This window comes from Bubalus kerabau, chromosome 2 (genome assembly GCF_029407905.1).
Source record: "Bubalus kerabau isolate K-KA32 ecotype Philippines breed swamp buffalo chromosome 2, PCC_UOA_SB_1v2, whole genome shotgun sequence".
Classification (NCBI taxonomy): domain Eukaryota; kingdom Metazoa; phylum Chordata; class Mammalia; order Artiodactyla; family Bovidae; genus Bubalus; species Bubalus kerabau.
This window is the reverse complement of record NC_073625.1, coordinates 194864170-194890405: the sequence shown is the minus strand read 5'-3', so window position 1 is coordinate 194890405 and position 26236 is coordinate 194864170. Positions and strand designations below refer to the sequence as shown.

At 50.4% G+C, this 26236-nt stretch overlaps 1 protein-coding gene across 1 annotated transcript in view; it reads right to left on the bottom strand.

Annotated features, from left to right (window-relative positions):
• DOP1B (DOP1 leucine zipper like protein B) overlaps positions 1-26236 on the bottom strand; it is a 171527-nt gene that overhangs the window by 21004 nt on the left and 124287 nt on the right. Inside the window, exons 16-26 of the mRNA XM_055569915.1 lie at positions 25782-25882; positions 24381-24571; positions 19593-21192; positions 18764-18875; positions 17741-17929; positions 14418-14540; positions 12831-12965; positions 8025-8080; positions 5235-5339; positions 5056-5122; positions 2575-2719 (exon numbers count right to left, since the gene is read on the bottom strand). Coding sequence (XP_055425890.1) covers positions 2575-2719; positions 5056-5122; positions 5235-5339; positions 8025-8080; positions 12831-12965; positions 14418-14540; positions 17741-17929; positions 18764-18875; positions 19593-21192; positions 24381-24571; positions 25782-25882 — 2824 coding nt within the window. The remainder of the gene's footprint in view (positions 1-2574; positions 2720-5055; positions 5123-5234; positions 5340-8024; positions 8081-12830; positions 12966-14417; positions 14541-17740; positions 17930-18763; positions 18876-19592; positions 21193-24380; positions 24572-25781; positions 25883-26236) is intronic.

The window sequence follows — 26236 nt, the reverse complement described above, 5'->3', positions numbered from 1 at the left end:
TGATACTCTACAGTTTGCTAATTATAATTAGTTCAGTTCAGTCGCTCTGTCGTGTCCAACTCTTTGCGACCCCATGGACTGCAGCATGTCAGGCCTCCCTGTCCATTACCAACTCCCGGAGTTTACCCAAATTGCTCATTAAGAAGCCTCCGAGTCATTTCCCGCTTTGAAATTCTATGATTTTTTTTTTTTTTCTTTTTATGTTGCACTATAGGGTCTTGGTTGCCCAACCAGGCACCAGACCCATGCATCCTGCATTGGGAGCACTGAGTCTTAACCACTGAACCAACGGGAAGTCCTACGATTTCTTTTCTTACATAAAAAAATCAGATAATTATTTTACTACATTACTGTCTTGAGGTTAAATCTAACGACGGCACAAAAGTCAGGCCCAGTAACATTTGACACAGTTCAGCTGAGCTGTTGGTGGCTGTTCAGTCGCTCAGTCATGTCTGACTCTCTGCAGCCCCACGGACTGCAGCACGCCAGGATTAAAGAGGCAGTTTAACCCTTACACCGCAAACTACGGAAGAGTAACTGAGAGCAAAGGAGTCAAGGAGAGGCACAGACTCTCCTTCCCTGGAACCACACCTATAATCAGAGCCACAGCCTGAGAAAACATAATTGTTGGTTTACGTTAGCAAATGATAGTACACTAGCTACAGGATCTTCAATACAGAGTAAAGTGTAATTATTTTTCTTACGTAAACCGCAAAGCTAGCTGTCAAATAAATACGGTGGAAGTGATGGAACAGGGCACCACGGTTTAAATGTCTGTCCAACGCCATCCCTTCTCCTCCTGGGAAGAGATGCCCCTCTTGGGTGGGAGACCGTTTCTCGAGGCTCCAGGGCACGAGCCCTTCCTGCCCACTACTGGGCCAGCCACAGACCAGGAAGAACCAACCAGAATGCCCGCACAAGATTTGATGAACTGCATCTGAACACCTGGTTCCCACTCTGCTCTCAAAACCAGACACGGAGAGCACGTGTGGGCATTTCATGCGTGTGAGCCGGAACTCCCTGTGCTGCTGCGCTTCTGTCCTCCTGGAGTGGGTTTCTGCTACTTGCAAGAGAAAAGAGCTCAGATTTCTTGACACGCCGTCCTTTGTACATTAAAACCCACGGATTCAGTTTTGTTTCTGCTGCTATAACAACTGCTAATGATAATGATCGAGGTCACATCAAAATAGGAGGGAAAGAAAAGGTGAAAGTGAAGTGAAAGGTGCTCAGTCGTGTCCAGCTCTTTGCGACCCCATGACTATTCAGCCCAAGGAATTCTCCAGGCCGGAATACTGGAGTGGGTAGCCTTTCCCTTCTCCAGGGGATCCTCCCAACCCAGGGATCGAACCCAGGTCTCCCACATTGCAGGGGGATTCTTTACCAGCTGAGCCACCAGGGAAGCCCAAGAATACTGGAGTGGGTAGCCTATCCCTCCTCCAGCGGATCTTCCTGACCCAGGAATCGAACTGGGGTCTCCTGCATTGCAGGCGGATTCTTTGCCAGCTGAGCTCTCAGGGGAGCCCAATTTTCTTATCTAGTGCTGAGCAATGTTGGGACTGGGCGTAGTGTCTGTGTGTTAAATAATACTGAGAACTTGCAACAGTACTTATTAATACTTGCTCCAAGATATGCCTAATCCTGAAAGAAAGACTAAACCAACTAAAGCGGCTTACTTATCAAAACAAGCAGCGTGTTCATGAAGATTCACTTATGGGCCCCTGCCTAGCACTGTGCACACCAGTGCAGAGGTATCTGATCACTAACTCCACCCAGTACCCACCTTGAAACATCTGCTACAGACAACTCGACCTAAGACCTACAGCCCCCAACCATCTTCCCCAAGTGTCCCCTGCTGAGACACCCCTCTGACTCAGCCAAGCGTCTCCCTTGCTGCAGCGGATCTAATAACCTGAGATGTGCCTGACTGATAGATTCATCTGGTGGTCTTTAGGGCACCAGCAACTGACAGTCCACACTGTGGCATTTAATTCAGACCCCTCGGGGGTTTCTGGCTGGTCAGTGGTCCTCCAAATAAACAGATGAGTCTCCTTTGAGAGTCTCCCGACCATTTGCCTAGGAAGTTATAACTAATAATAAGGCTGGGGTGTGCCTACTGTGTGTGACTGCCGTGATAAAATCTTAATGACCTGGGCAATGACCAAATACAAGGATTTCTGGAAGGCAGGCCAGAAATGAAATACATCAACTGCTTGACAACGGTGAGCTGGTTTACTAAGTTTTCTTTCCACGGCTCCATAAAACAAAGAAACAACAAAAAAAACCCCACAGGCATTCTCCCTATTCTTTACCTCATAAAGATTTCTACCACTGAGTCCATGCAAATTATCTTGGGAAGTTATCTCCCAGGACCCTCATCTAGGCTCATGGAAGGCTGAACACGGTAGCATGGGTCGCTTGGGATGCTTCCAGTGGAACTCTACTGTTCATTTTACTACAACTTATGTTTATGGTACTACAACTTATTTTGTAAGAAGCAAAGCCAGATGACTTTTAACGCAGAGAGAGACCCGCAACCTGGCAGCAGGCATTACTTTCTGAGCCATATACACCCACCGTGCAAATCTTCCTCAGCGTCGGATTCTTCTAGAGAGATCTGAGGCTGGGCCTTCACTTCCAAGTTCCTGCTCAGCCAGCTGGTTTGTTCTAAGGAAGACCCAGCAATGTTCCCAACAGCTTCCAGAATTTTTTGAGTGACTTCCTGAGAGGAACCGAGAGAAAAGAGGAAAGGAAGTTAAGAGAGTCTTAAGTGCCTAAGGTAGCACCATCCGACAGAAATATAATGCAAATCACGGCTATGAAGCATACAGGTAATGAACTCTTCGAGTAACTACCTTAAAAGAAGAAACAAGTTCACAGTGTGTAACTCGATACATCCAAAGTAGTCTCAACATATAACCGATATAAAATTATTAGTGAGATTCGGCATGCTTCTTTGGTCTAAGTCTTTTAAACCTGATGTGTGTTTTATGCTTACGGCACGTTCAGTTCAGGCAAGCCACATTACAAGGGCTCAGCAGCCATACGTTGAGCTGTGGCTGCCCTACGGTCAGTAGGTAAAACGGATACACAGGAAGTCACGGTGGCACAACGCATTTGGCAGGTTGGATTTCTGGTTTCTTTAGGACCACGGTTCTTACTAGAAATGCACCTTCGACAAACACGGCCAGAAACAAAACTGAGTAAGTTCAAACTGACTTGAGGGTGAAGAGCATAGGAGTGCTCTCAGTACAGAATCTGGTCAAGAAGCCAGGACACAAGTGGAGACGCGGAGCGGGTATTATGGGGTATCGTCAGCTAAGAGGGGCTACACGTCCCTGACACGTGAGCAGTCCTGGCTTCTGCTGTGAGTGCAGCAGGTGTATTCGGGCACGAAGCAAGAGCGGGAGGGACGGGGGCAGCGCACCCGAGGGAACCATCCACAGTGCACCCAGGCAGAGGGGCAGGCATGGACGCTGGCAGCAAGGGAGATCGTGGAAGGAGGGATGGATCTGGGGATGATCGCGCTAAGCAAAGCCAGGCAGAGAAAGACACACGTCAGATGATAACACTGACATGTAGAAGCTATGATACGACACAACGGAACCTACCTAGGAAACAGAAAGCAGACTCACAGACACACAGGACAGACTTGTGGCTGCTAAGGGGGAAGGGGAGCAGGAGGGATAGAGCAGGAGGCTGGGATCAGCAGATGCAAACTATTATATACATAGGATGGAGAGACGACGAGGCTCTACTGTAGAGCAGAGGGGAGCTGTATTCAATATCCTGTGATGAACCATAATGGAAACTAAGAGGAGAAAGAATGCACATACGTGCAAACTGAGTCACTCTGCTGTACAGCAGACGTTAACACGGCACTGCTTACGCTTCAATAAAATAAATACGAAAAAAACATCAAGACAAGGGATTGAGCACTTAAGAGAAGCTGCCATTTCGAGGGCGGTGAGCAGATGGGGAAGTCAGGGTGCCTGGAAGCAGTAGGAAGGGGTCAGTGTCTGGAGGGCTGGGACCCTCTGGGGTGGACGCAAGGGCCCATCAAGCTCCTCCAGCCGCCTTACTGGCCACAGCCAAAGCTCGGCCTGGAGGACTGGAGGGGGCGGGGCCGCGGCAGGCCACTGGCCGCATGAGATGGAGGGCTTTCAGCTTGGCGTAGGAACTGCTGACCGCGGGCTGGGCTGCAGCACATGCGCTGGGATGGAGCTTTCCCCCTCCACCAGGGGAGCCAAAGGAGTCACTGGGCTTTACGCAGAGCTCCAGAGCTTCAGGGTCTCACAAACACCAGGGGTCACAACAGGGAGCGGCAGTATCTCCAAGGCCGTGAGACACACAGCACGGTTTAATGACCTTGACTCAAGGGAAGGAAATGCAGGGGACATATGTAAACGTGCAGCTGAATTCACCATGCTCTACAGCAGAAACTAACTCGATATGGTGAGGCAACCACACTTCAACAACAAAAATACATGAATAAAAGACACTGAAAAAGAAGTTAAGGCCTTGACTCGAAAAGCTCCTCACTCAATGATTATAAAGGTTGTAACATACTGATTTTTCTCACTCCATCCTACTTATTGGCTGGGTTTCTACTCAAAGGAGATTTTCCTTCTCTGGTGGCTGAGCTTTACTTTTGCTTTTCTGTGTTTTTGAAGTTTCCCATGAGTCTGAATTGCTTTAAAAAGAAGGGGGGGGAAGGTTCTAAGGAAGGGAATCTGTGTATAAAGACAGATTTACTGCTGCAGCCATGCTGAAGAGTGAGCCTGCACACATCGGGGTCCAGGAAGAAGCTAGCAGGCGCCTTGAAAATTGCAAGGTGGATGGCTCAAGGCTGACATGAGAACCGTCATCTGGAGACTCTATCAAGTCCTCTGAAGAGAGTGATGCAGGGAGTCAGATGTGGGAACACGTGCAAACCTAAGATCTGGTTCTGCCCCATGTTTACTGTTTATCATCTCCAGTGAGACTGTCTGAAGGCGGGGGCAGGGGGCCATGCTCTCCTGGGAGAGGAACCATCCTACTGGACGCGCACATACAGACCTGCAGGTCTTTTTGGTCCTTCTTGCTCTCCAGGTTTGGAGTTCTTGTCACAAAGTCATTCAGCATGCTGTTGAGAGACAATCAGCTTCAGAATGAGAATGCTAGCAGAAATGAAAACATATATGTTCCTGGAGAAAAAAAAACAACGCGGTAACGTTGAGTGGCTGGGAACACGGTACCTGAGAAGCAGAAAGTAACCAGGGGGAGCCAGATTCAACTGCACGGACTCCTTCAACACACCCAACAGTGAAGGGAAGTTCTCTTGCAAGGCTGTTGCTGGGAGCCTATTAATAAAAACAAACAGACAACAACAAAAAAACATAGGAGGGAAAAAAAACATCCAGCCATGAACAGGTCTAATGAAAATGTTTTCTTATAAGCACATTTTAGGCGCAGGCGGTTAGAAGGCACAGGACGATGCCTTATCTGCCTGACCTGTTTTGTTCTTCTTAAATTAAAATACATGTGCGTTAAATTGTGGTATTTTGGCAAGAACTTGGAGGTTTGGATACCAGCCATCTGTCTATAAAGTGAAAGCCTTGAACTGGATGACGGATCTCTGGGCCTGTCTGGATCCATTTAGCATTTGGCCTCCCTAACATCACTGGAAATGCAGAGTGAGCCATCGGGAGGTCGCAGAGGATGAGGCCAGGGGTCACCCAGCAGGAGGCTGATCTTCAGTAGCTCTCAGGTCAGGCCTCATGGGCAATGAGGACTCGGGGTTGTTGCCGTGGGGTGATGCTGCACTGCACAGGGAGGCAGCTGGGGCGCAGCCAGAGGGTCCCAGGGCCGAGTGCTGGTCCCTGACTCGCGGCATCCTGAGGGTCCTGGGTGGGGCCTCCTCCCTGAAAGGAGGCGGCCTCCCTGCGGCCGCTGGACGATGTCACTCAGGCCACTGCCGCAGGTGCTTGCTGGGATTATGACACGTATGAGTGAGCACTAGGAAGCACATGGGGAAAAGTGGAAGCAGTGATGGACTTTATTTTCTTGGGCTCCAAAATCACTGAGGATGGTGACTGCAGCCATGAAATTAAAAAGATGCCTGCTTCTTGCAAGAAAAGCTATGACCAACCTAGACAATGTATTAAAAAGCTGAGACATTACTTGAACAACAAAGGTCCACAGAGTCAAAGCTATGGTTTTTCTAGTAGTCATGTATGGATGTGAGAGTTGGACCATTAAAGAGGGCTGAGCGCCGAAGGATTGATGCTTTTGAACTGTGGTGTTGGAGAAGACTCTTGAGAGTCCCTTGGACATCACACCAGTCAATCCTAAAGGAGATCAATCCTGAATATTCATTGGAAGGACTGATGCTAAAGCTGAAGCTCCAATACTTTGGTCACCTGATGTGAAGAACTGACTCATTTGAAAAGATCCTGATGCTGGGAAAGATTGAAGGCAGGAGAGAAGGGGACAACGGAGGATGAGATGGCTGGATGGCATCACCGACTCAATGGACATGAGTTTGAGTAAACTCTGGGCGATAGTGAAGGACAGGGAGGCCTGGTGTGCTGCAGTCCATGGGGTCTCAAAGAGTTGGACATGACTGAGCGACAGAACAACAGCAAAGGACCAGCTCATCTTCCCCTCCTGGAGCAAAGCAGAGCAGTGATGCTCGTGTTGGAGGGTGAATGGCTGGCCTGAACTCAATCCTGGGCCAGGGGACTCCTGGGACTAGGACCCTCCATCTACCTTCCTATAACCCTAGGGTGTCATGGGTCAGAATAACCATGGAATGTGAACTTGTTAGCCAGGGAGTTTGGTCAAATTTACTAAAGGTGAATCCCCTGAGACACGTGAGGCTATTGAGGCATCCGTGAGATAGGGCTACACCCCCTTCACTCCCGTTACTGCAGCTCTAACCTCCCCGCACAGTGGACGCATCTGGGAGCTGTAACCAGGACCTGCCGTAAGAGCCGCAGGAGGCCAGCAAAGCGTCCTCTCTCCCTGTAGAGAGCCACCTGGGGAACCACTGCAGCTGAGACCCCTGCAGATGGGTGTTCAGCTCAGTAAACCCACACAGAAACCTCAGTTCAGTTCAGTCGCTCAGTCGTGTCTCTTTGCAACCCCATGGACTGCAGCACGCCAGGCTTCCCTGTCCATCACCAACCCCCGGAGCTTGCTCAAACTCTAGTCCATCGACATGAAGCTGCCCAGCAGAAAACACGGCAAAGCACTGAGGAGAGCATCCAAAACAGTCACTTCTTTTCCTAAAAGAAGTTCTTAAAATTCCCCTCCTTTTTTTTGGTTATCAAGGTAATACAAACTGTTTCTTCTGAAGTTTACCAGGTCTCACACAAAGCTGTGCTGACGAAGTGTTCAAGATACAGCACATAGACTTGAAGATGTCAGATTAGCTCTCTACAGAAGGAAAAAGTAAGACTGTCGGGGTGTTCCGATGGCTTGAGAGGGAATTAGGACACCTCTCAGATCCCCAGGTTGGCAAGATCCCCTGGAGGAGGAAAATGGCAACCCACTCCAGTATTCTTGCCTGGAGAATCCCACGGACAGAGGTGGTTGGCGGGCTACAGTCCATGGGGTCACACAGAGTCGGACACGGCTGGGTTAGTAACACACAGATACTTTCTGAACTAAGGCTCTCCAGTAATCAAGAAACACATGGGTGGAGGCAGGGAGGGATAAATGTGGAGTTGGGATTCACACAGACACACTACTGTATACAAAACAGGTAAACAATAAGGACCTACTGTAAAGCACAGGGAACTATACGCAACATCTTATAACTTGTAATGAAAAAGCATTTGAAAAGGCATACACACACACACAGACACACACACACACACCTATATCAAACTGAGTCACTGTGCCGTACACCTGAAACTAACACGACACTGTAAATCAACAGCACTTCAGTTAAAAGAAAAAAATGAGGACAATCCAGAGTAGTTACTTATAATCACTGCAACAGCATCTATAATTGAGAAATGCCTTTGAGGGGGCTGCGTTACCTTTGGATGAACGCATAGCAAAACTGCAACACGGGGACATCCACCAGGGGCGATTTCTGAAAATTAAAGCACAGCTAATTACTCCCAAGTGGGAGGAAATAAGGCTAAGACAAGAATTCAAATACAGAAACGAAACAGGTTCTATCTGCTAACAAAGCAAAGGTTTCCAGCTCCGGGAGTCTTCTGAATATAATAATATAAAGGATCTCAGTGAAATAAAAGCAAACGTACCCTGTGACGGCCCACATCCTTAGGTCCCTGTTCATCAGACTCCCAGTCCTTTCCCACATTTACCTACTTTCCACCCCAGACTTTTAGCAAGTATTTAAGCAATAGTTGGCATAACGACTGAACCTCCTCAGACATGAAGCTGGTGGCCTCAGGAGCCCGTGTCGAGCTACAGACAATGCCAAATGCGAATTCTTAGCTCCGGGAATTTCCCCCAGACAGCTCAGACAACTTCCCTACGTCCCAAATGGCTGGAATTACTTGGAAATAGGTTTTCAAAACACATATTTTTCCCCCTTCTATTTGTCAGTTATAGAAGTTAAGCCAATTAAACTAACCACAAAAGCAACTTTGTTATTCGAAAAGTCAAAAGCCGGTTGGCCAGATGACGTCTTTTGGATTTTTATTTTTAAGTCCAGGATTTGCAGACGCTTGTAGATCAAGTACTGAAGGAACAAAGCGGGAAACCACCTGCACCCTGCACGAAGCTGTCTGTCGCAGGGCCAGCTCCCTCATGGCTGTAGCCGGGATATCATTCGGGGGGACTGACCAGCCGTGGGGAAGGCCAGTCTCCGGCCACCTCAACCTGCTTGGAGTTATAAATGCCAATCCAAGGTCTGTTATGTGAACATTCACGTTCAAGAGTAAAAGGCAGGACCTTCCTGCCAGCCATGCAATGGTTAGGAACCCGCCTTCTAAGGCAAGGGACGCGGGTTCCGTCCCTGCTCAGGGAACCAAGATCCCACGTGCTGCAGGGTGCCAACGCCTCAGTGCTGCACCCAAGGTGCCTGTGTGCTGCAACGAAAGATCCCGCGTGCCGCAACTGAGACCCGATGCCCACAGGAAATAAATAAATAAATACTTTTTAGAAAAGGGTAAGAGGCAACCAGTGCTGTGTGTGCTAAGTCGCTTTGGTCGTGTCCGACTCTTTGCGACCCCGTGGACTGTAGCCCGCCTGGCTCCTCTGTCACAGGGATTTTCCAGGCAAGAATACTGGAGTGGGTTGCCGTGCCCTCCTCCAGGGGAATCTTTCCGAACCAGGGACCGAACCTGGGTCTCCTGTCTCTTGCATCGGCAGGCAGGCTCTTTACCACTAGCACCACCTGGGAAGCCCTAAGGCAACAAGAGTCCTAGGCCATGAAGAGATCTGAGGGCAGATGCCATGAAGCCTCCCGTGGCCATTTTACATCTGATTCCTTAAGCCGGTTCCATGATCTGGCCTCACGGGGTTAAGCTGTAGGCTGCCTCATCTTCTTCCCCCAACTAGAATACAGGCTGACTGTGGGCGGGGGCGGTGTCACTCTTCAGGGTTCCCCACTGTGGACGCACATACTTGATGTTCAATGAACACATGGAATGAAGGAAGGCGACCAGGGCCGAGAGTGTAACTGACTGGTTAGAGGCCCCTGGAGGCCTTCCTCCCAGCGCGGACATTCCTGCAGAGGGCGACCCTGAGCCACGGGTCCTTTCAGAGGAGGCGCCCCGAGTGGAGGGGTCTCCTGCAAGGCAGGCGGAGCTGTAAACACTGCTAAAGGTATTCCTGGTCAGTTTTCTCACTCTGCGGGGAAAATGGGTGAACGCTTCTCTGATTTCAAGGTTTAGCTTTTGTTCACCACCCTTTGTGCTATGACCTTAATATCCAAGAGCAAGATTTATTTGTTATAAAATTTTGGTAAAATGTATTTGACAAAATTTACCGTGTAAAACATGTTTAAGGGTACAGGACAAGGGCATTCAGGACATTCACAGCTACTGTTGGGCAACTATGATCACCATTCATCAGCACTATTTCATCTTCACAGAGTGAAACTCAGTCCCCATTACACACCAAGCCCATTCCCTCCTCCCCCAGCTTCTAGTAACTATCTCTTTTCTATCTCTGTGGACTGGACCACTCCTGGGTACCCCATATAAGTGGAATCATGCAATACTGTCCTTTTGGACTGACTTATTCCCCTTAGCATAATGCTGTTAAGGTTCATCCATGGTATAGCGTGTGTCAGAATTTCCTTCCTTTTCAAGGCTGAGTCATAATCCACTGCATGTGTATAGACCTCACTGTGCTTATCCATTCATCTGCTGACAGGTTAGTTCTACTTTTTGGCTGCTGCTGCTGCTAAGTCACTTCGGTTGTGTCCAACTCTGTGCGACTCCAGAGATGGCAGCCCACCAGGCTCCCCCGTCCCTGGGATTCTCCAGGCAAGAACACTCGAGTGGGTTGCCATTTCCTTCTCCAATGCATGAAAATGAAAAGTGAAAGTGAAGTCGCTCAGTCATGTCTGACTCTTAGTGACCCCATGGACGGAGGAGCCTGGTAGGCTGCAGTCCATGGGGTCTGATACAAACTGATACAAATATCAGTTTGAATTAAAACTATTTTTTAGTGATCGCTTGGCCCACTCCATTAATTTTCATTTAGGGAATTATTCTTAAGAGTGTTTCTGACGATATCATCTGAAATTACCTGAGAGAGGACAATTATTTCAAGGTCAGAACAAACCCCTGGTTTCTATCAAATTAATTCAGAACAACATAGCTCCAACACTTTCAATGAAGAGGTCTGCTTTGGTGGAATCAAAGACCTCTCAGGCGTAAAACCATAGAGTCTGTTCTATTGCAAAACCACTGTGCGTAAATGAAAAGGTGTCCGAGCAGTAGAAAAGCTCCCTCAACTGCTATGCAGAAATTGGGCAGAAAAACTATAGGAGCTTTGTGGTTCAATCACGTCACCCTTCAAAGACCACTGACCTCCCTGCAGCCAGGTGAGAGCTCTGCTTTCTCAGAATCTCCAGCATGACTTAAGTCCTCTGGTGTGAATTTTGTACTTTGACAAAAATTATGCAAACTTTTAACTTGCCCATGGACAAAGATGCTCTCCTTGACCTAGTCTAGTCGGGTCCCTCTGCTTTTTGTATTTTTAAAATATTTGTTTGTTTGGCTGCTCCAGGTCTTAGTTCTGACATGGGGAAGCTTTCATTGCATCCTACGGGATCTAGTTCCCTGTTACTGCTGTTGTTCAGTGGCTAAGTCACGTCTAACTCTTGGTGACCCCAAGGACTACAGCACGCCAGCTTTCCCTATCTCCTGGAGTTTGCCCAGGCTCATGTTGAATTCAGCTCCCTGACTAGGTATCAAACTTGGGTGCCCTGCATTGGACAGCAGGGAGTCTTAAGCTGGAGAAGTCTCTGGGTTTGTTTTTTTTTCAGCCACACAGCACAGCTTGTGAGATCTTAGTTCCCCAACCAGGCACTGAACTGGGACCCTCAGCAGTGAAAGTGGAGTCCTAAGCACTGGACTGCCAGGGAAGTCCTTAGCCAGGATCCTCTGGGCCCTCATCTTGACCAAGCCTCAACCTTCATCTACAAGGTTGTACCTTCGGCACAAACGATTCCATCCACACCACACGCTAAGACTTGAGCAAACACGGCTACGGTTCCCAGCAGCTCAAGGCTGTGTCCTCGGGAGATGACCTCGACCTCCTTAAAATGAGAAAGCTCGCGGCCTCAGAAGGAATCTGCTGTGTGTTCGGCCAAGTCCTGATACGTTCCTGAAGACCCCTCCTTCGAGCATTTATTAGGAAAAGCTTATGGTTACAAATCCTTCCTCTGTCCCTCTGGGATGTGAATGCCTCTTCTCCAACACAGGAATGTCTTTCCCAAGGACCTGGTAGCCATCCCTTTAAAATATCATCAAGAAAGATGGGGCCCCTATCTCCCAGTCTCCTGGGGAGCATAGGAACCAACCTTTCACAACACGGTCTGTAACTATGGTCTAATTACACTCACCAAGCCCTTTCCCGCTTGTTTGTAGCTTTCCACTCCCCTGACTCTGCTGAAGCCCTGCTCCTTCACCCTTTCTATTCATCCTCCCCATAAAATACCTACTCACCTCTGCACAAGCTGGAACTGATCACACCTCTTCCCCCTGCTGCTGGAGCTACTGAATGAAGTCGGTCTTTTCCACCTTTAACCAGCGTCCGGCTTTGCTTATCTTTGATGCTTTTTAGGCTGCAAGTTCCTGCAAGCCAAGTGCCATTTCCTCTTTCTAGATTTATTTGATTTGGTGCACAGCAGGCCCTTGATAAGAACCACTACCAGGGATTTCACTGGTGGTCCAGTAGTTGAGAATGCAAGAGACGTGGGTTCAATCCCTGGTCTGGGGAACTAAGATCCCACCTGCCTCGGAGCAACTAAGCCTGTGTGCTGCAACTGCTGAGCCCAAGTGCCACAACCAGAGGGCCCGTGTGCCTGCAATGAAAGATCCTGCAAGACGCAGCTAAGACCCAGTGCAGTCAAATAAACAAAATATGTTTCAGAAAACAGAACCACTACTGGGCAGAGTGCTCTGCGGTGGGCTGTAAGGATGGAAGTCCGTCCCCTCGGGTGGTTCGCACCTCAAGACGGGAGTCTGTGGAACACGTCTCGTGCATCACCACAAAGTCCGGCGAGAACACCTCCCTTTTACGGCCCCTTGAATCCCCAGGTGCTCCTGCAACCTCTGTTTCCCTCCCAGACGCCATCTATACGATGTGGACTGGAAGAGTCCTGCATTCATCCGAGGGCCCCCCAGGCTCCTGACCTCATCCCCGCGGATCTGCGGCGGGTGCTTCACCACCTCCTTCACCAGGTGCAGCACTGAGTCTGTCTGCAGGGTGCTCAGCGCACAGATCAGATCCACGAGGGTCAGCTGGGACGTGCTGGCCACCGGAACGATCTGCCAAGAAGAGGACTGTTTCTTGAGAGAGACAACAAAAATAAGCAGGACTTCCAGCAACCCTCTGTGATACTTGCTCCCGGAGGAAGAGACGTGTTTTCATCTTTGAAACAAATATTTAAAGGAATATTAGGTAAAGGACTGTATTGGTACGAAGAAGAGTGAGGTTAAAAAAAAAAAAAAGCTTTTAATCACAGGAATGTAATCAGTATATGATACAGATGAGGAATACTTTTAAAGGCATAGCCAGTGACAGGCAATTGCTCTGGTCTTTATGAGTTCAAGCTGAGAAAGAGTGTTGGAAACATAGTATTAACTTGAAGGAAACAGGCTGATTATCCAGAGCCAGCCCCCAGAGTAGGAGGACAGCAAGCGAAACAGGAAAACCAGGTTCACAGGAGCTGGCCAAGGAAGGAAAGTCCCGGCATGGGAGGTGGGTTTTGATGATCGACATGGGGGTGGGAGCCTGCCCTTGGAAGTACAAGGGTCCTCGCCAGGGAAGACTCCACAGGTGCTAAGCTGGGTGGCCTGGACCACCAGCCTATCCTGCCTCGTTGGGTAATGGGGTCCACACTGGGCGCCGAGCCAGTGCCCGGGGGTGGGGCAGACGCTCTGATGAGGTACCAGGCAGGAACCTACACGGACCACGGACGGAACCGAGGGTGAAGCCCGTGCTGGGTTTACAGAAACAGGAGACCAAGCTCCTGGCAGGACCTTGTGATGGACCAGTCGGTGGAGAACACTTAGGCAAAATGTAAACCAAAGTCTTGGCAGAGGAATGCGATGATTTCTTTACCATCACAAATGAGTATTATTCTCATAAATTAAAAAAAGCCAAATGTCAACTGTGACTGTGTCAGTGGAGGCTCAGCAACTGTGACAAGCATACCTCTCTGGGAGGGGGGTGGGGGGAATGTTGATGGGGGTGGGGAGGTGCATGTGTGGGGGCAGGGGACTAGGGAAACTCTCTATACCCTTCTCTCATTCTGCTGGGAACTTAAAACTGCCCTAGAAAGAGAAAGTCTTTAAAAAGATTGGTTTGGGAAAAAAAAAAAAAGAAAGCTTTTAGAAGGTACTATAACCAGGGAGGGGCCCCCAGGGGTCCTCACGGGTAGAATGAGGAACCACTTCTTAGGCTGGGGGGCAGGTCCCGCAGTGGTGTTGTTCTCTGAAATGTACATGTTAGACACATTCTTGGAGGTACACTCCTAGACAGTAGATTAAAATGTTAAATGAAAAGTACGATATACCCATCGTACAGTAGGAAGAGAAGAAAACAGAGGTTGGGTGGGCTCTACTCCCTCCCCCCAGCTCGCTGTAACAGGCACAGCTAGACGATGACGTCACGAGTTTAACACAGTGGGGGGGCCCTCCGCGGTCTCCCCTGGCGGCCTCTGGGTCACCTCTAGATCGCACGGGCCGTCCGCACGTGGCTTCGGTTTCGGGCTTTACCTTTGTCTTACTGTGGCGTTTCCCCTTCTTCCTGCTCCACACGGCTGCAACTGCGGCTGTCAGCTGAGCTCCAAGAGGCGCTGTCAAGGGGTTCAAGAAGTCTAAAATTTTTTGTCGTATGGTCTTAAAAAACAAAACAAAACAGAAAAACGATGAGTGAGAGCACAGTCAGGGCTCCAGTGGACTGTGCACTTCACCACTAGCACCTGTGACCTTGGGAGCTTTCATCTTAGCGTCGTGGGCACTATGCTGGGGTCTGGGGGCGGCGGGGTCGGGGGGTTGGGGAGATGGTGGTGGTGCAGAGCACCGCCTGGAGGAGCTGGACAGGACACATGGGGGGCGGTCCAGGTGCACCAACAGCAGAGCAGAGACTCCTGGGAAGTGATGGATACCACCTTCGAGCAGATAGGAGCGGGGCAGGGCTCGGAGCAAGTCACCTGAGGCTTTGCAGACCCAGCGAGAAAGCGGGGACCCTGCAGGGAAGCCCCCAGCCGTGCTGGCCTCAACCAGCTCAGGGAGGGCTTGTAAGTACCAGGAAGGATGTGCCTCAGTTTCCAGAAATATGTGCCATTTACCTAATTTTATTATGCAGCCAACAAAAACGGACCCACACCATGGCTGAGACGTCACTCGCCACCCTCCCCTTTGCTGTGCCTGGATTTCTCTGCATTCCCGAAACCTCTGTGTTCCCTCCTTCATGGATGCTGCGGGTCTCCCAGCCTCTAACACACACCTGGGAAGGCACATCCTCTCATCCTGGGTCTTGGCTCAGCCCCTCTGCCTCAGGAAGGCCTCCTTGACCCTCAGAGCAGGGGTCACAGGCTGGCAGAGTGCCCTGCGTTTCTTGGCAGCGCTTCTCATCATTATTTTAAAGTGGATGGTTAATGTCTGTGCCTGCCAGGAGAACAAGGACTTCCCTCTGTCTTGTCCACTCGTGGACAGGCAGGGCCAGGTACAGAGCAGCAGGCACACATGTGCCTGTGGAATGAATGGATTTACCTTGGGCTTCCCTTGCTCCTTGCAAGAAAAGCCATGACCAACCTAGACAGCATATTAAAAAGCAGAGACATTACTTTGCCAACAGAGGACCATCTAGTCAAAGCTATGGTTTTTCCAGGAGTCATATATGGATGTGAGAGTTGGACCATAAAGAAAGCTGAGCGTGGAAGAATTGATGCTTTTGAACTGTGGTGTTGGAGAAGACTCTTGAGAGTCCCTTGGACTGCAAGGAGATCCAACCAGTCCATCCTAAAGGAAATCAGTCCTGAATATTCATGGGAAGAATTGACGCTGAAGCTGAAGCTCCAATCCTTTGGCCACCTGATGAGAAGAGCCGACTCATTGGAAAAGGTCCTGATGCTGGGAAAGATTGAAGGTGGGAGGAGAAGGGGACCACAGAGGATGAGATGGTTGGATGGCATCACCGACTCAATGGACATGAGTTTGAGCAAGCTTTGGGAGTTGGTGATGGACAGGGAGGCCTGGCATGCTGCAGTCCATGGGGTCACAAAGAGTCGGAGACAACTGAGGGACTGAACTGAACGTCCCTATCCCCACTGCCTTTGTCTAGCATCACTTTAGATACAACTGAGCCGGGGATGGGGACTTCTTCTCCCTCCTACCATGGTTTCTGCTTGAGAGAGGTCACGCGGGCCCCGGCTCAGGACCTTGGGTCCTTCAGGGAGGGCTTGGGTTAAGTGCTCAGTAAATGCTGCATTGTCGTTGTTCAATCATGTCCAACTCGTCCGATCCCGTGGACTGTAGCCCGCCAGGCTCCTCTGCTATGGAATTCTCCAGGAAAGAATACTGGAGTGGGTTGCCATTCCCTTTGCCAGGGGATCTTCCGAACCCAGGGACTGAACCCATGTCTCCTGCACTGCAGGCATGTTTGTTTGTTTCTTTTTTTAACCACTGAGCCACCTGGGAAGCCCCTGGAAAGCCCCCAACAAATGTCAGCCATCACCACAATGAATTCTTCCATCAGTCCAGGGGGTAGACTACTAGTAACAGACTCATTTCACAGAGGAGGCAACGGAGGCTCAGGCTGAGTGAACCTTCTGAACCTTTTTAGAGATTAATTTTTAGGCCAAATTTAAGCAGGTTCCTGTGGCAGATTTCCCTTGAAGGTCATCCCTGGAACTGACAGAAAATTTCTGGAGGCCACCTGTGCCTCCCAGAACCTAAAAGCCCACTGGTCTGGGAGTCAGACTGCCAGACTGACCACAGAAAGAATCACATGCTCTCTCTACACCCCTCGCCTGTCACCTGGGAATAATAATAGCACCTGCCTTGCAGGTGAGGACTGAATAACGCCAGTAAATAGCGTGCTCAGATGACGCCCGGCACCCTGTTTGCAGCGGAGCAAACGACAGCACACAGAGGTTGGATGCACGTGCTCAGGTCCCGCAAAGCAGCTGAGCAGGGAGCCAAATCCAGGCGACCTGCGTCCCGGGCCCTGACCTGTGCCGCTGAACCCAGGCTGCCCGAGGCCGGCGTTAAGCCCTGAGGGCACGCGCCAGCGGTGCTCAGCGGACGGGAGACACGGCCAGACAACTGGGAGCCACGGGACATGGCGATCACACACTGAGTTACGTGCCTGGGTGCCTCCCAGGGAGAGTCAAGGGTTTAACGCAGCACGGGACCTTCTGGGGACTTCCTGGGACAGATCCCTCCCCGCTTGTCCTCTGCCGGCCTCTTGTTTGTGGAAAGCTTTCGCCTTTCAGGCCTCCCCTGAGTCACCAACGCCTGGCTCAAGAATTAATGACTGCGGGGCTTTCCTGATGGTTCAGCGGTCAGGCATCCAATGCAGGAGACACGGTTCCAAGCCCTGATCTGGGAAGATCCCATATGCAGTCAAGCAACTCATTCATTCCTTCTGCCACAACCACTGAGCCTGTGCTCCAGATCCCGGGAGCTGCACTGACTGAAGCCTGCGAGCCCAAGATTCCATGCTCCATGACAAGAGAAGCCACCGCAACGGGAGGCCCACACACTGTGATGAAGCATAGACTTTGCTCCCCGCAACTAGAGAATGCCCTTGCTGCAACGAACACCCAGCATGGCCAAAAACAATTTTTCTAAATAGCCAAAGGGAAAAAAAACTGAAAAGTACTCACAAAAGCCTTCTTCCCATGAATATAAGGCTTACTCATAAACAAACTGGAGATTTCTACTTCCAGTTTACTTATAACAGTACTTCTAACGTGGGTTTCTCTGGGCACGTTCTCTTTGACTATGTATGTATACATCCCTATGTATTTTTATTTCTGGCAGGACAATACAAGACAAAGGAAATCATAAGCCTGCAGAGGAAGCTCTCTCACTTTGGTGGTTTTAAAGTAAACAGAAGAGGATCCCTTCGTGGCTCCGAGGAGATCGACGGGTCTCTTCTGAGTCTCCTCCTTCCTGAGGACGTTCCAGAGAAGGGCCATGGTGTTAACAATTCGAGGGAGCTCTTCCAGAATAGCATTCTTGGCATTCTTCAGATTGGTAGGGTCAGTCACAGCAGCGGTCTGAAAAACAGAGACGAACACTTGAGACCCGGCTGTGTTTCCCTTTCCATGAGGACGCTGGGGCTGGTGAGATGGAGTCTGGGTTGGAGCACTCCCCAGGGCAAGGCCTACATGTGGTCTAGAAATAAGATGCCTCCCTGAGCATTTAAACCCATGACTTCCCTTCAGAGAGAGATGTCTGTGAGTCTGAGGCTCATTACAAACTCGTTACAAACTTTGCAAATCCCTCAAAGTACTAGCTCCGTTCTAAAATTTAATACCAGATAGGGTAGAGTGGGCTTCCCTGGTGGCTTAGGTCGTAAAGAAACTGCCTGCAATGTGGGAGACCAGGGTTTGATCCCTGGGTTGGGAAGAGGCCCTGGAGAAGGGAATGGCAACCCACTCCAGTATTCTGGCCTGGAGAATCCCATGGACAGAGGACCCTGGTGGGCTACAGTCCTTGATGTCGAAAAGTGTCAGACGTGACTGAGTTATTTTCACTTTCTAGGGCAGAGTAATCAAAACATAAAATGCCTTCAAACTCCATAAAGTCAAGTAAAAAAAAATACATGGAAAAAAGATCACATTCTATGCCACACTGGGCAAGGGCTGACGCTGTCCACAGAGTGGCCAATGAGAACAAAACCACATTGGCATTACTTACGTACGTACATTTGCACATAAACTTGCACACAGGCTTGTGTGTGTTATTTGCATGTGTGCCACTTGGCATTAATACTGGCACACATGTCTGTATTACATACATACATTTCTTATTTGAAACAGACATAATCCCAAAGAAGACAAAACAATATATGAAAACTGCCTCAAACTTGGGAAAAAAAAGCAATTTACCTTTTTGCTTTGGTTGGGTTGTTCCAAAAGACAGAAATGACTAATGGTTGTTAGGCCTTCCAACAGAGTGAGTGGATAATCCGGGGAGATGTTTTCCCTCTTGGAGGTTATGCTTTGGTGAAGAAACGAGAAACTGGTTTTGAAAATCTTTAAGAATGAGGCCAGAAAAGTTTTTAATCCTAAACATAGAAACCACAGACATATCACCATCTTAAAACAAACTGGGGCTCTCATAATGAAATACTGCTACAAAAATGACAAGCCTCTTTTGAGCTGTTTTACATTTATCTGGTCGCTTTGGAAAAATGTTTCCAGATGTTTTAGGATTTCTGTGCAGAGGATTCACACTTTTATTTCTGTTTTGCAAAAATAATGGAGACAGATTGACTTGTCCTACAACCCAGATCTGGCCTGGGTGGTCAGATGGAATTAAAAATAAAGGAATCCACATTCAGTTCCTTGTTACCCTCTCTTGACAATTCTAGCTAGGCTTCTGACTAGGTTGAAATGACCCTCCAACTGACGAAGGCCAATAAGCCATTCGTGACAAAAAGCTGTCATTAAACCAATAGGAATATGCCTCTTCCCAGGTGGCGCTAGTGGTAAAGAACCCGCCTGCCAAGGCAAGAGACATAGGAGACGCGGGTTCCATCTCTGGGTCGGGAAGATCTCCTGGAGGAGGAAATGGTAACCCACTCCAGAATCTTTGCCTGGAGGATCCCATGGACAGAGGAACCTGGCGGGCTACAGTCCACAGGGTCTCAGGAGAGTCGGACACGACTGAAGGGACTTAGCACCCAAGCACCAGTTGCCTCAAGGCTCACTGTACCTAATGGACAGCTTCGCTGACTCGCTCTCATACTGCTTGACCAGCTCATCCAAGTTTTTGCAGATCTGGACAAGGAAGGGTGTTACAGTCCAGCCCAGGGACCTTCCGAAGTACGGCAAGGAATGCGTGACCAGGCTGACCCAGGCCGGGTGCATGCCGTAGCCATAAGCTGGCTGCAGGCCCTTGACCACGGCGGCCACCAGCAGCCCCTGCGACGTGAGCGGGTGGGGCCACACGTACTGCAGGGCCCTGATGGCCTGCTGGAAGTTCAGGGTCCGCCGCCACTCCCGGGGCAGGTCAGGCAGCTGCTCCGCCTCCTCGGGCGCCTGGCCCAGGTGGTGCTCCAGCACGATGAGCACCTGCAGCAGCTTCAGCAGCTCGATCTGCAGTGGGTGCTCGCTCCAGATCTGGTCCTGGCCCAGGTTGATGACATGCTCCTCCAGCACGCCCTCCTCCCGCAGGGCTCCCGGCGCGGCCGTGGCCAGCCCATAGCGCTTCTGGCTTGTGTACATGGAGGCAGACAGCGAGAGCAGGACGAACTCCTGTACCCGGCATCTCTGCAGCAGGCCCTGGATGAACTCCACGTTCTTGCCATCGGCCACCTTGGCCACCGAGACCAGCTCCGTCATCACCCTGATCAGGACCTCCACGCTCTTGACCTGCACGTCCCGGTTGCCCAGGATGTCCCGGTGTGAGACCCTCAGGGAGCAAGGGTAATAGCTGCGGAGGAAACTGAGGCACAGGTAGGTGAGGAGCTCGATGAGCAGCGAGTCCGGGCACGCGCTGGGGGGCTGGCTCGGGAGCTTGCCGTAGAAGCTCTGGCCCCCCAGGGCCTCCTGGTGGCGGGCCAGGAGGTTGGAGATGAGGTTGAGGTGCGCTGTGGCGCTGGTGTCCACGCTGGTCCTGGACACGGCCTCGATGAACTCGCGCGGGTTGGTTTTGAGCACGGCCTCCAGCACTGAGAAGGCATAGAGCACCCGCCGCGAGTCATAGGGTTGCAGATAGAGCAGGATGTGCGCGAACAGGGCCTCCAGCCTCTCCTGCCTCTCGCGCTGCTGCTTCCGCAGCCGGGCCGCCGTCAGCGCCTGCAGCTCCGCGGCCGCCTCCTCGTCGCTGGACGGCGGCGACTCCGAGGCCTGGGTCCGGTCCGAATCCGCACGCACCAGGCACGTGGCGCTGCCTACCTGCGGGCTGGGGGCCCAGGCGGCCGCAGCCAGGGGCGCGCAGCACTGCTCGCCGCCGCTCAGCTCCTGCGGGTCGTGCGCCGGCGAGGAGACGGAGGACGTGTTCTCGCTGCTGTCCGTGGCGCCAGAGCTCGTGTCCGCCGACTCGGTGCGCTCGCTGCCGTCCTCGGCGGTGGCGCGGGCCGGCCCGTCCAGCAGGTCCTCGAGGCGTGTGGGGCGGTCATGCTCGCGGGGCTCACTGCCCGCCGGGTGCGCCTCGGGCTCCGTCTCCACCTCGGCCCAGATGGCCTCGCGGTCCACCGTGGTGAGCTGGCTCAGGGGCGCGCCGTCTTCACAGCCTCCCTCTGGCAGCTCGGGTGCGTCCCAAGCCTCCCTGAACGAGGCTTGCTTCCTGTTGAGCCAGCGGTGCCAGTCTTCTGCAAGGGACGGAATGACAGACAGCTTGAGAACAGAAGGGTTAGTTATGTCAGGCAGTTCCACGGTGATCTTGGTCTTAAAGGGAGGCAGCAAGATCAATATTAGTAAAACGCTCCATGGGGGCGGGGAAGGGGCAAGACAAATTCTTGCCAATATCTGGATGGGTTGGGATGATCCCCTGGAGGAGGAAATGGCAACCCCCTCCAGTGTTCTTGCCTGGAGAATTTCATGGAGGGCTGAGTAGCTTTCACTTTCACATAGAGAATATAACCAATATGATATAATAACTATAAATTGAGTATGTTCAGAGGCTCAGTCATGTCTGACTCTTCAAGATCCCATGGACTGTGGCCTACCAGGCTCCTCTGTCCCTAGAATTCTCCAGGCAAGAATACTGGAGTGGGCTGCCATTTCCTTCTCCAGGGGATGTTCCCCACCCAGGGATCCATCCTGGGTCTCCCGCATTGCAGGCGGATTCTTCACCAATTGAGCCACCAGGGAAGCCCATAAATGGAGTGTAACCTTTAAAAATCATGAATCACTATGCTGTGCACGCGAAACTTGTGTAGCACTGTAGATCAACGATACTGCAATAAAAAATAAAGCATGAAAAAACAACAAAATATAGTTCCTGCATGAAACGACAACACTAGAGTCTAGGTTACATTACAGATGGAAGTCAGACAAGCAAAGTGAACAGGTCCTTTAAAACGTTCAAGAAATTGGGTAATTTAGTTATATTATCATAGAAAATATAAATATACCAAGTTTAGGGGAAGGGTGATCTATAAAAATGCCTATGGTTTTCTCCCAGGACTTTCCTTTCAAAAAAAGGTACCCTATAGAAACGTCAACAGAAGGTTTTTCAAAACTGAAAGGGTATTGCTGAAATGTGCTGTATAAAGACAAGTGAAGTCGCTCAGTTGTGTTCGACCCCATAGACTGTAGCCTACCAGGCTCCTCTGTCCACGGGACTTTCCAGGCAATAGTACTGGAGTGGATTGCCATTTCCTTCTCCAGGGGATCTTCCCAACTCAGGGCTCGAACCCAGGTCTCCCGCATTGTAGACAGACGCTTTACCGTCTGAGCCACGAGGGACGTCCAAAGACAAACAAAGCATCCGCAAAGTAAGAGGACTGAAACCTCATGGTGCAGGCCTGCAGAGGGCTACTGCTGGGTTTTCTAAAGACACATCTACATGCACTGATATGGAGCGAAGTGCAGAGTACACTGAGTATTCAAAGAAAACAGCAAGCTGCAGAATCTTGCTGTTCAGAAAAAGTCCGCGTAGGGGAGAGTATCTGTAATACGCAACTATGGTAATGTCTAGAGGATATCTGCTGAGCCATTAACTGTAAGGTGCTCTACTGGCTGGATGGCAAGGGACTTTATTTGTGCTTTTATTTCCTGATTACTCCGATTTTTAAAATAAGCACTTGTCAGTACCTCTGAGATCAGAACACAGACAACGCTTTAAAGTGCTCAGGTCTCTTTTAAAAAGGAGTGAAAAGCCAGATGTCTTCAGCACTGCCAAACATTTTTAATAGGCAGCTTTCAACAAATCTATTCCATGAACATTAAGCCAGGTTAGGAAAGAAGGAAGGATAAGATATGAGAAATATGAACTTCCTGTTGTTCCACTTTAAACAGTATTTAAAAATGAGATTTCCGAAGGACTACTGCAGTAGTGAGGAGGGGAAGTAGAACCCTTCTGGTTGTTTTCATGGAGCGAACAGGGCAGAGAAGACACATTTTTTTCTTAACAGGCAGGTAGCATTAGACAGGAATTAGAAGACACAGCAGGAAGTGCCCCGAGACTTTTAACACCCGATGGGCTGTAGAGTTTCTTGTTAAAGCAAAGAAATGCTTCAAAATTGACCTGCCATAAATGAAGACCAAACTTTTAAGAAGGTGCTTAGTTTACAGTTCTTTGTATTTTACTTTCTTATAAGTGTGGAGTAATAAAATGCCTCCTAGTTTTTAGGCAGGGAACCTCATAAAGAGAGGAAGCCACCTGGGAACCTTTGCTTATTTGGGTGTTGGGCTGCATTCCTCTGTAAGATAAGACTGACGAACACTGAGTATTTACAACCCACTAAGCGGACATGACTGATCGACTTCACTTTCACTTTTCACTTTCATGCACTGGAGAAGGAAATGGCACTCCACTCCAGTGTTCTTGCCTGGAGAATCCCAGGGACGGGGGAGCCTGGTGGGCTGCCGTCTATGGGGTCGCACAGAGTCGGACACAACTGAAGTGACTTAGCAACTTAGCAAGCTAAACAAACTAGTCAAAGTCTGTAAAGCCATTGCTTAGAGAACTAACTGCAGGAAGTCATAAAATATACCTATTGTGGAAAGTGATGTTAGACCATAAACTGTGCTAGGTATTAATCAATGAAATTCAACGAAATCATCTGTTTCATTTCAGTCTTTCTTTTCTTTTTCCTATCTCTCTTCTATTCTTTAAAATTTAGTTAAAGATGTCTCTGAACATTCTCAGAGCCCAGAGGTCTGTTTCTTCTACTTCTCTGATTTTAGGTGAAAGCTTGAAAGAACCTTGGAGAGCAGATAGAAACCACTTACCTTGTTGACGGTTCTTGAGCAGAAGTGATTTTTATATAGCACAACTGATTAGCTTACATGCAGGTTTCGACATGCTCGATCATTCATACCTGGGGAAAACCTCTGCTCTCCCGTCCCAGGTCTGAGAAGAGCTAGCCTGGCCAGCCCAAAATGACCTTCTCACCAGACCTCAGACTTCCTTCCTAAGTGAAGAGGTGGCCTTGAAGACCTTCAGATGGATGGTCTGTTTTTCTCTTCTACTACCTTGGATGTGCTTAAAGTGCTTTCTCCAGCAAAAGAACCAAGAATCAGCTATATTTATTGGAACATGGGTTGCTAGTATTTTCCTTTTTAATATAAAAAAAAAATCATATATTTTTCAGTGAAAACAACAAACCTATGACTTAGCACTTCTAAGTGCTGGTTCGTCTGATCCGGAAATTTTAGGAGGCCCCACAAAGTACCTCCCCCACCTTTCGAATCTGGCGAAACCATCCTGTCGGTCTGAGTGCCTTGACTGTGGCCCCAGGGCAGCAGGGAGGTCCCAGCTGCCCCTTCCCTCCCCCTGGGCCCAGGGTCCCCAGGACGCAGGGCCGGCCTGGCCCCCGCGTGGTGTGCTCACCCGCCGAGTTCTCCTGCGTGAGGCAGTGGATGGTGGTCCGCTGGGTCTTGGGCTGCAGCAGCAGCAGGAGCACAGGCTCCAAGATGCGGGCCGCATCGCCCAGGGAGAGAGCCCGCACCAGCCAGCCCTGGGCGGCGGCCCCGATGGCCCCATCTGAGCTGCCCAGGCTGTCCAGCACCACGAAGAGGGACCTGCAGTGAGGAGGGGGCAGGGGTGTGGATGCGTACCGTCAGGACGGTCAGGACACCCTCAGGGAGTTCCACCCGGGGAGGCTGGACTTGCGGGCCCAGGCAGGCGAGGACCACGAGGCCAACCCTGCTTCCAGCTAGGGTCGCTGTTGCTGGTTTGTTGTTGAGTTGCTAAATCAGGGGAGCTTTTAAAAATGCTGATGCCTGGGCCTCCTCACAAATGGGGCGGCAGGTGCGGTACATTAGGACCAGCTGGAATCTCTCCAAGGCTGCGTGTCTGACCGCACATCTAGGGCTCCAGGAACAAGGTAAACACGAAAGTGAAGTCGCTCAGTCATGTCCGACTCCTTGTGACCCCACAGACTGTAGCCCACCAGGCTCCTTCGTCCATGGGATTCTCCAGGTAAGAATACTGGAGTGGATTGCCATTTCCTTCTCCAGGGGATCATCCCCTCCCAGGGATCGAACCCAGGTCTCCTGCCTTGCAGGCAGACACTTTACCCTCTGAGCCACCAGGGAAGCTTATAAGAAACAAGGTAGGGGATTTTTAAAAACCAATGTAGAACAGAACATGCCTGTGATAAAATGCATGGTTTTAGGCCTGGGATTGAGGACATTGCAGCTGCACACACCCAGTGTGGCAGCCACCCCAGTTAAGATCCGTGTGTGTGCATGCATGCGTGCTCTGTTGTGTCCTACTCTTTGCAACCCCACGGATGGTAGCCTGCCAGGCCCCTCTGTCTATGGCATTTCCCAGGCAAGAATACTGGAGTGGGTTGCCTTTTCCTTCTTCAGGGGATCTTCCTGACCCAGGGATCGAACCTGCATCTCCTGCACTGACTGGCAGGTGGGTTCTTTACCACTGAGCTGCCGGGGAAGCCCGGCCAAAATTTACCCCTCCTCATCTTCCTACCAAGCCCCCGTGGGGGGCTCGTTCTGCCAGTTCCTCAGGTGACTCTGAGGCATGCGGGGCTTCCTCCCTTCATGATCAAGGCAAGAAACCCCCCACGAGGTATTCACCTGTCTGGCCTGGATTCACTGAGAGGACCCCAGGAATCTCTCTGCATCAAGAACACGCGGCGGGGGTGGGGGTGGTTTCCGTTTCATGTGTCTCCCCAATCCTAGCCTGGCACGCTGACCCAGCCCCTCCCCAAAGTGTCCTTTTTCTTTAAGGGTTAAGGTATTAGGAAAAAAAAAAAAAAGTCCCCATCACCTGTCAAAGGAGCGATTGTGAGACGTCACTCTGCTGCCCTGGATCTCTCTGGTCAGGTGCCAGATGACAGAAAATCGAAACAGAGCTTCCAACCTGGTTCCCTTGAACAGGAGAGAAAACGGGAGTGAGGTGCCTGTTTCTTTCTTAACAGAACGGCGTTCTCAGTGGTCGCGAGCCCCATTTAAATGACAGACGAGAACTCAGCGAAAAGCGGGCAAGCAGGGTAGAGATGCCTGAGTTAAGGGGCCTGGTGTCTGGCAGGGCAGTCCGTGTTCCAGACTCCATGATGACCAGAGTCCAGGGCCACAGCTAGGCCTGCGGCTAGAGAAGAACATGGGGCAAGGCCTCCTCGTGGCCCTTGGCAGTGCCATCCCCAACCTCTTTGGCACCAGTTTCACGGAAGACAGCTTTTTTCCATGGACTGGGGTCAGGGCGGGGGATGGTTTCGGAAGGAT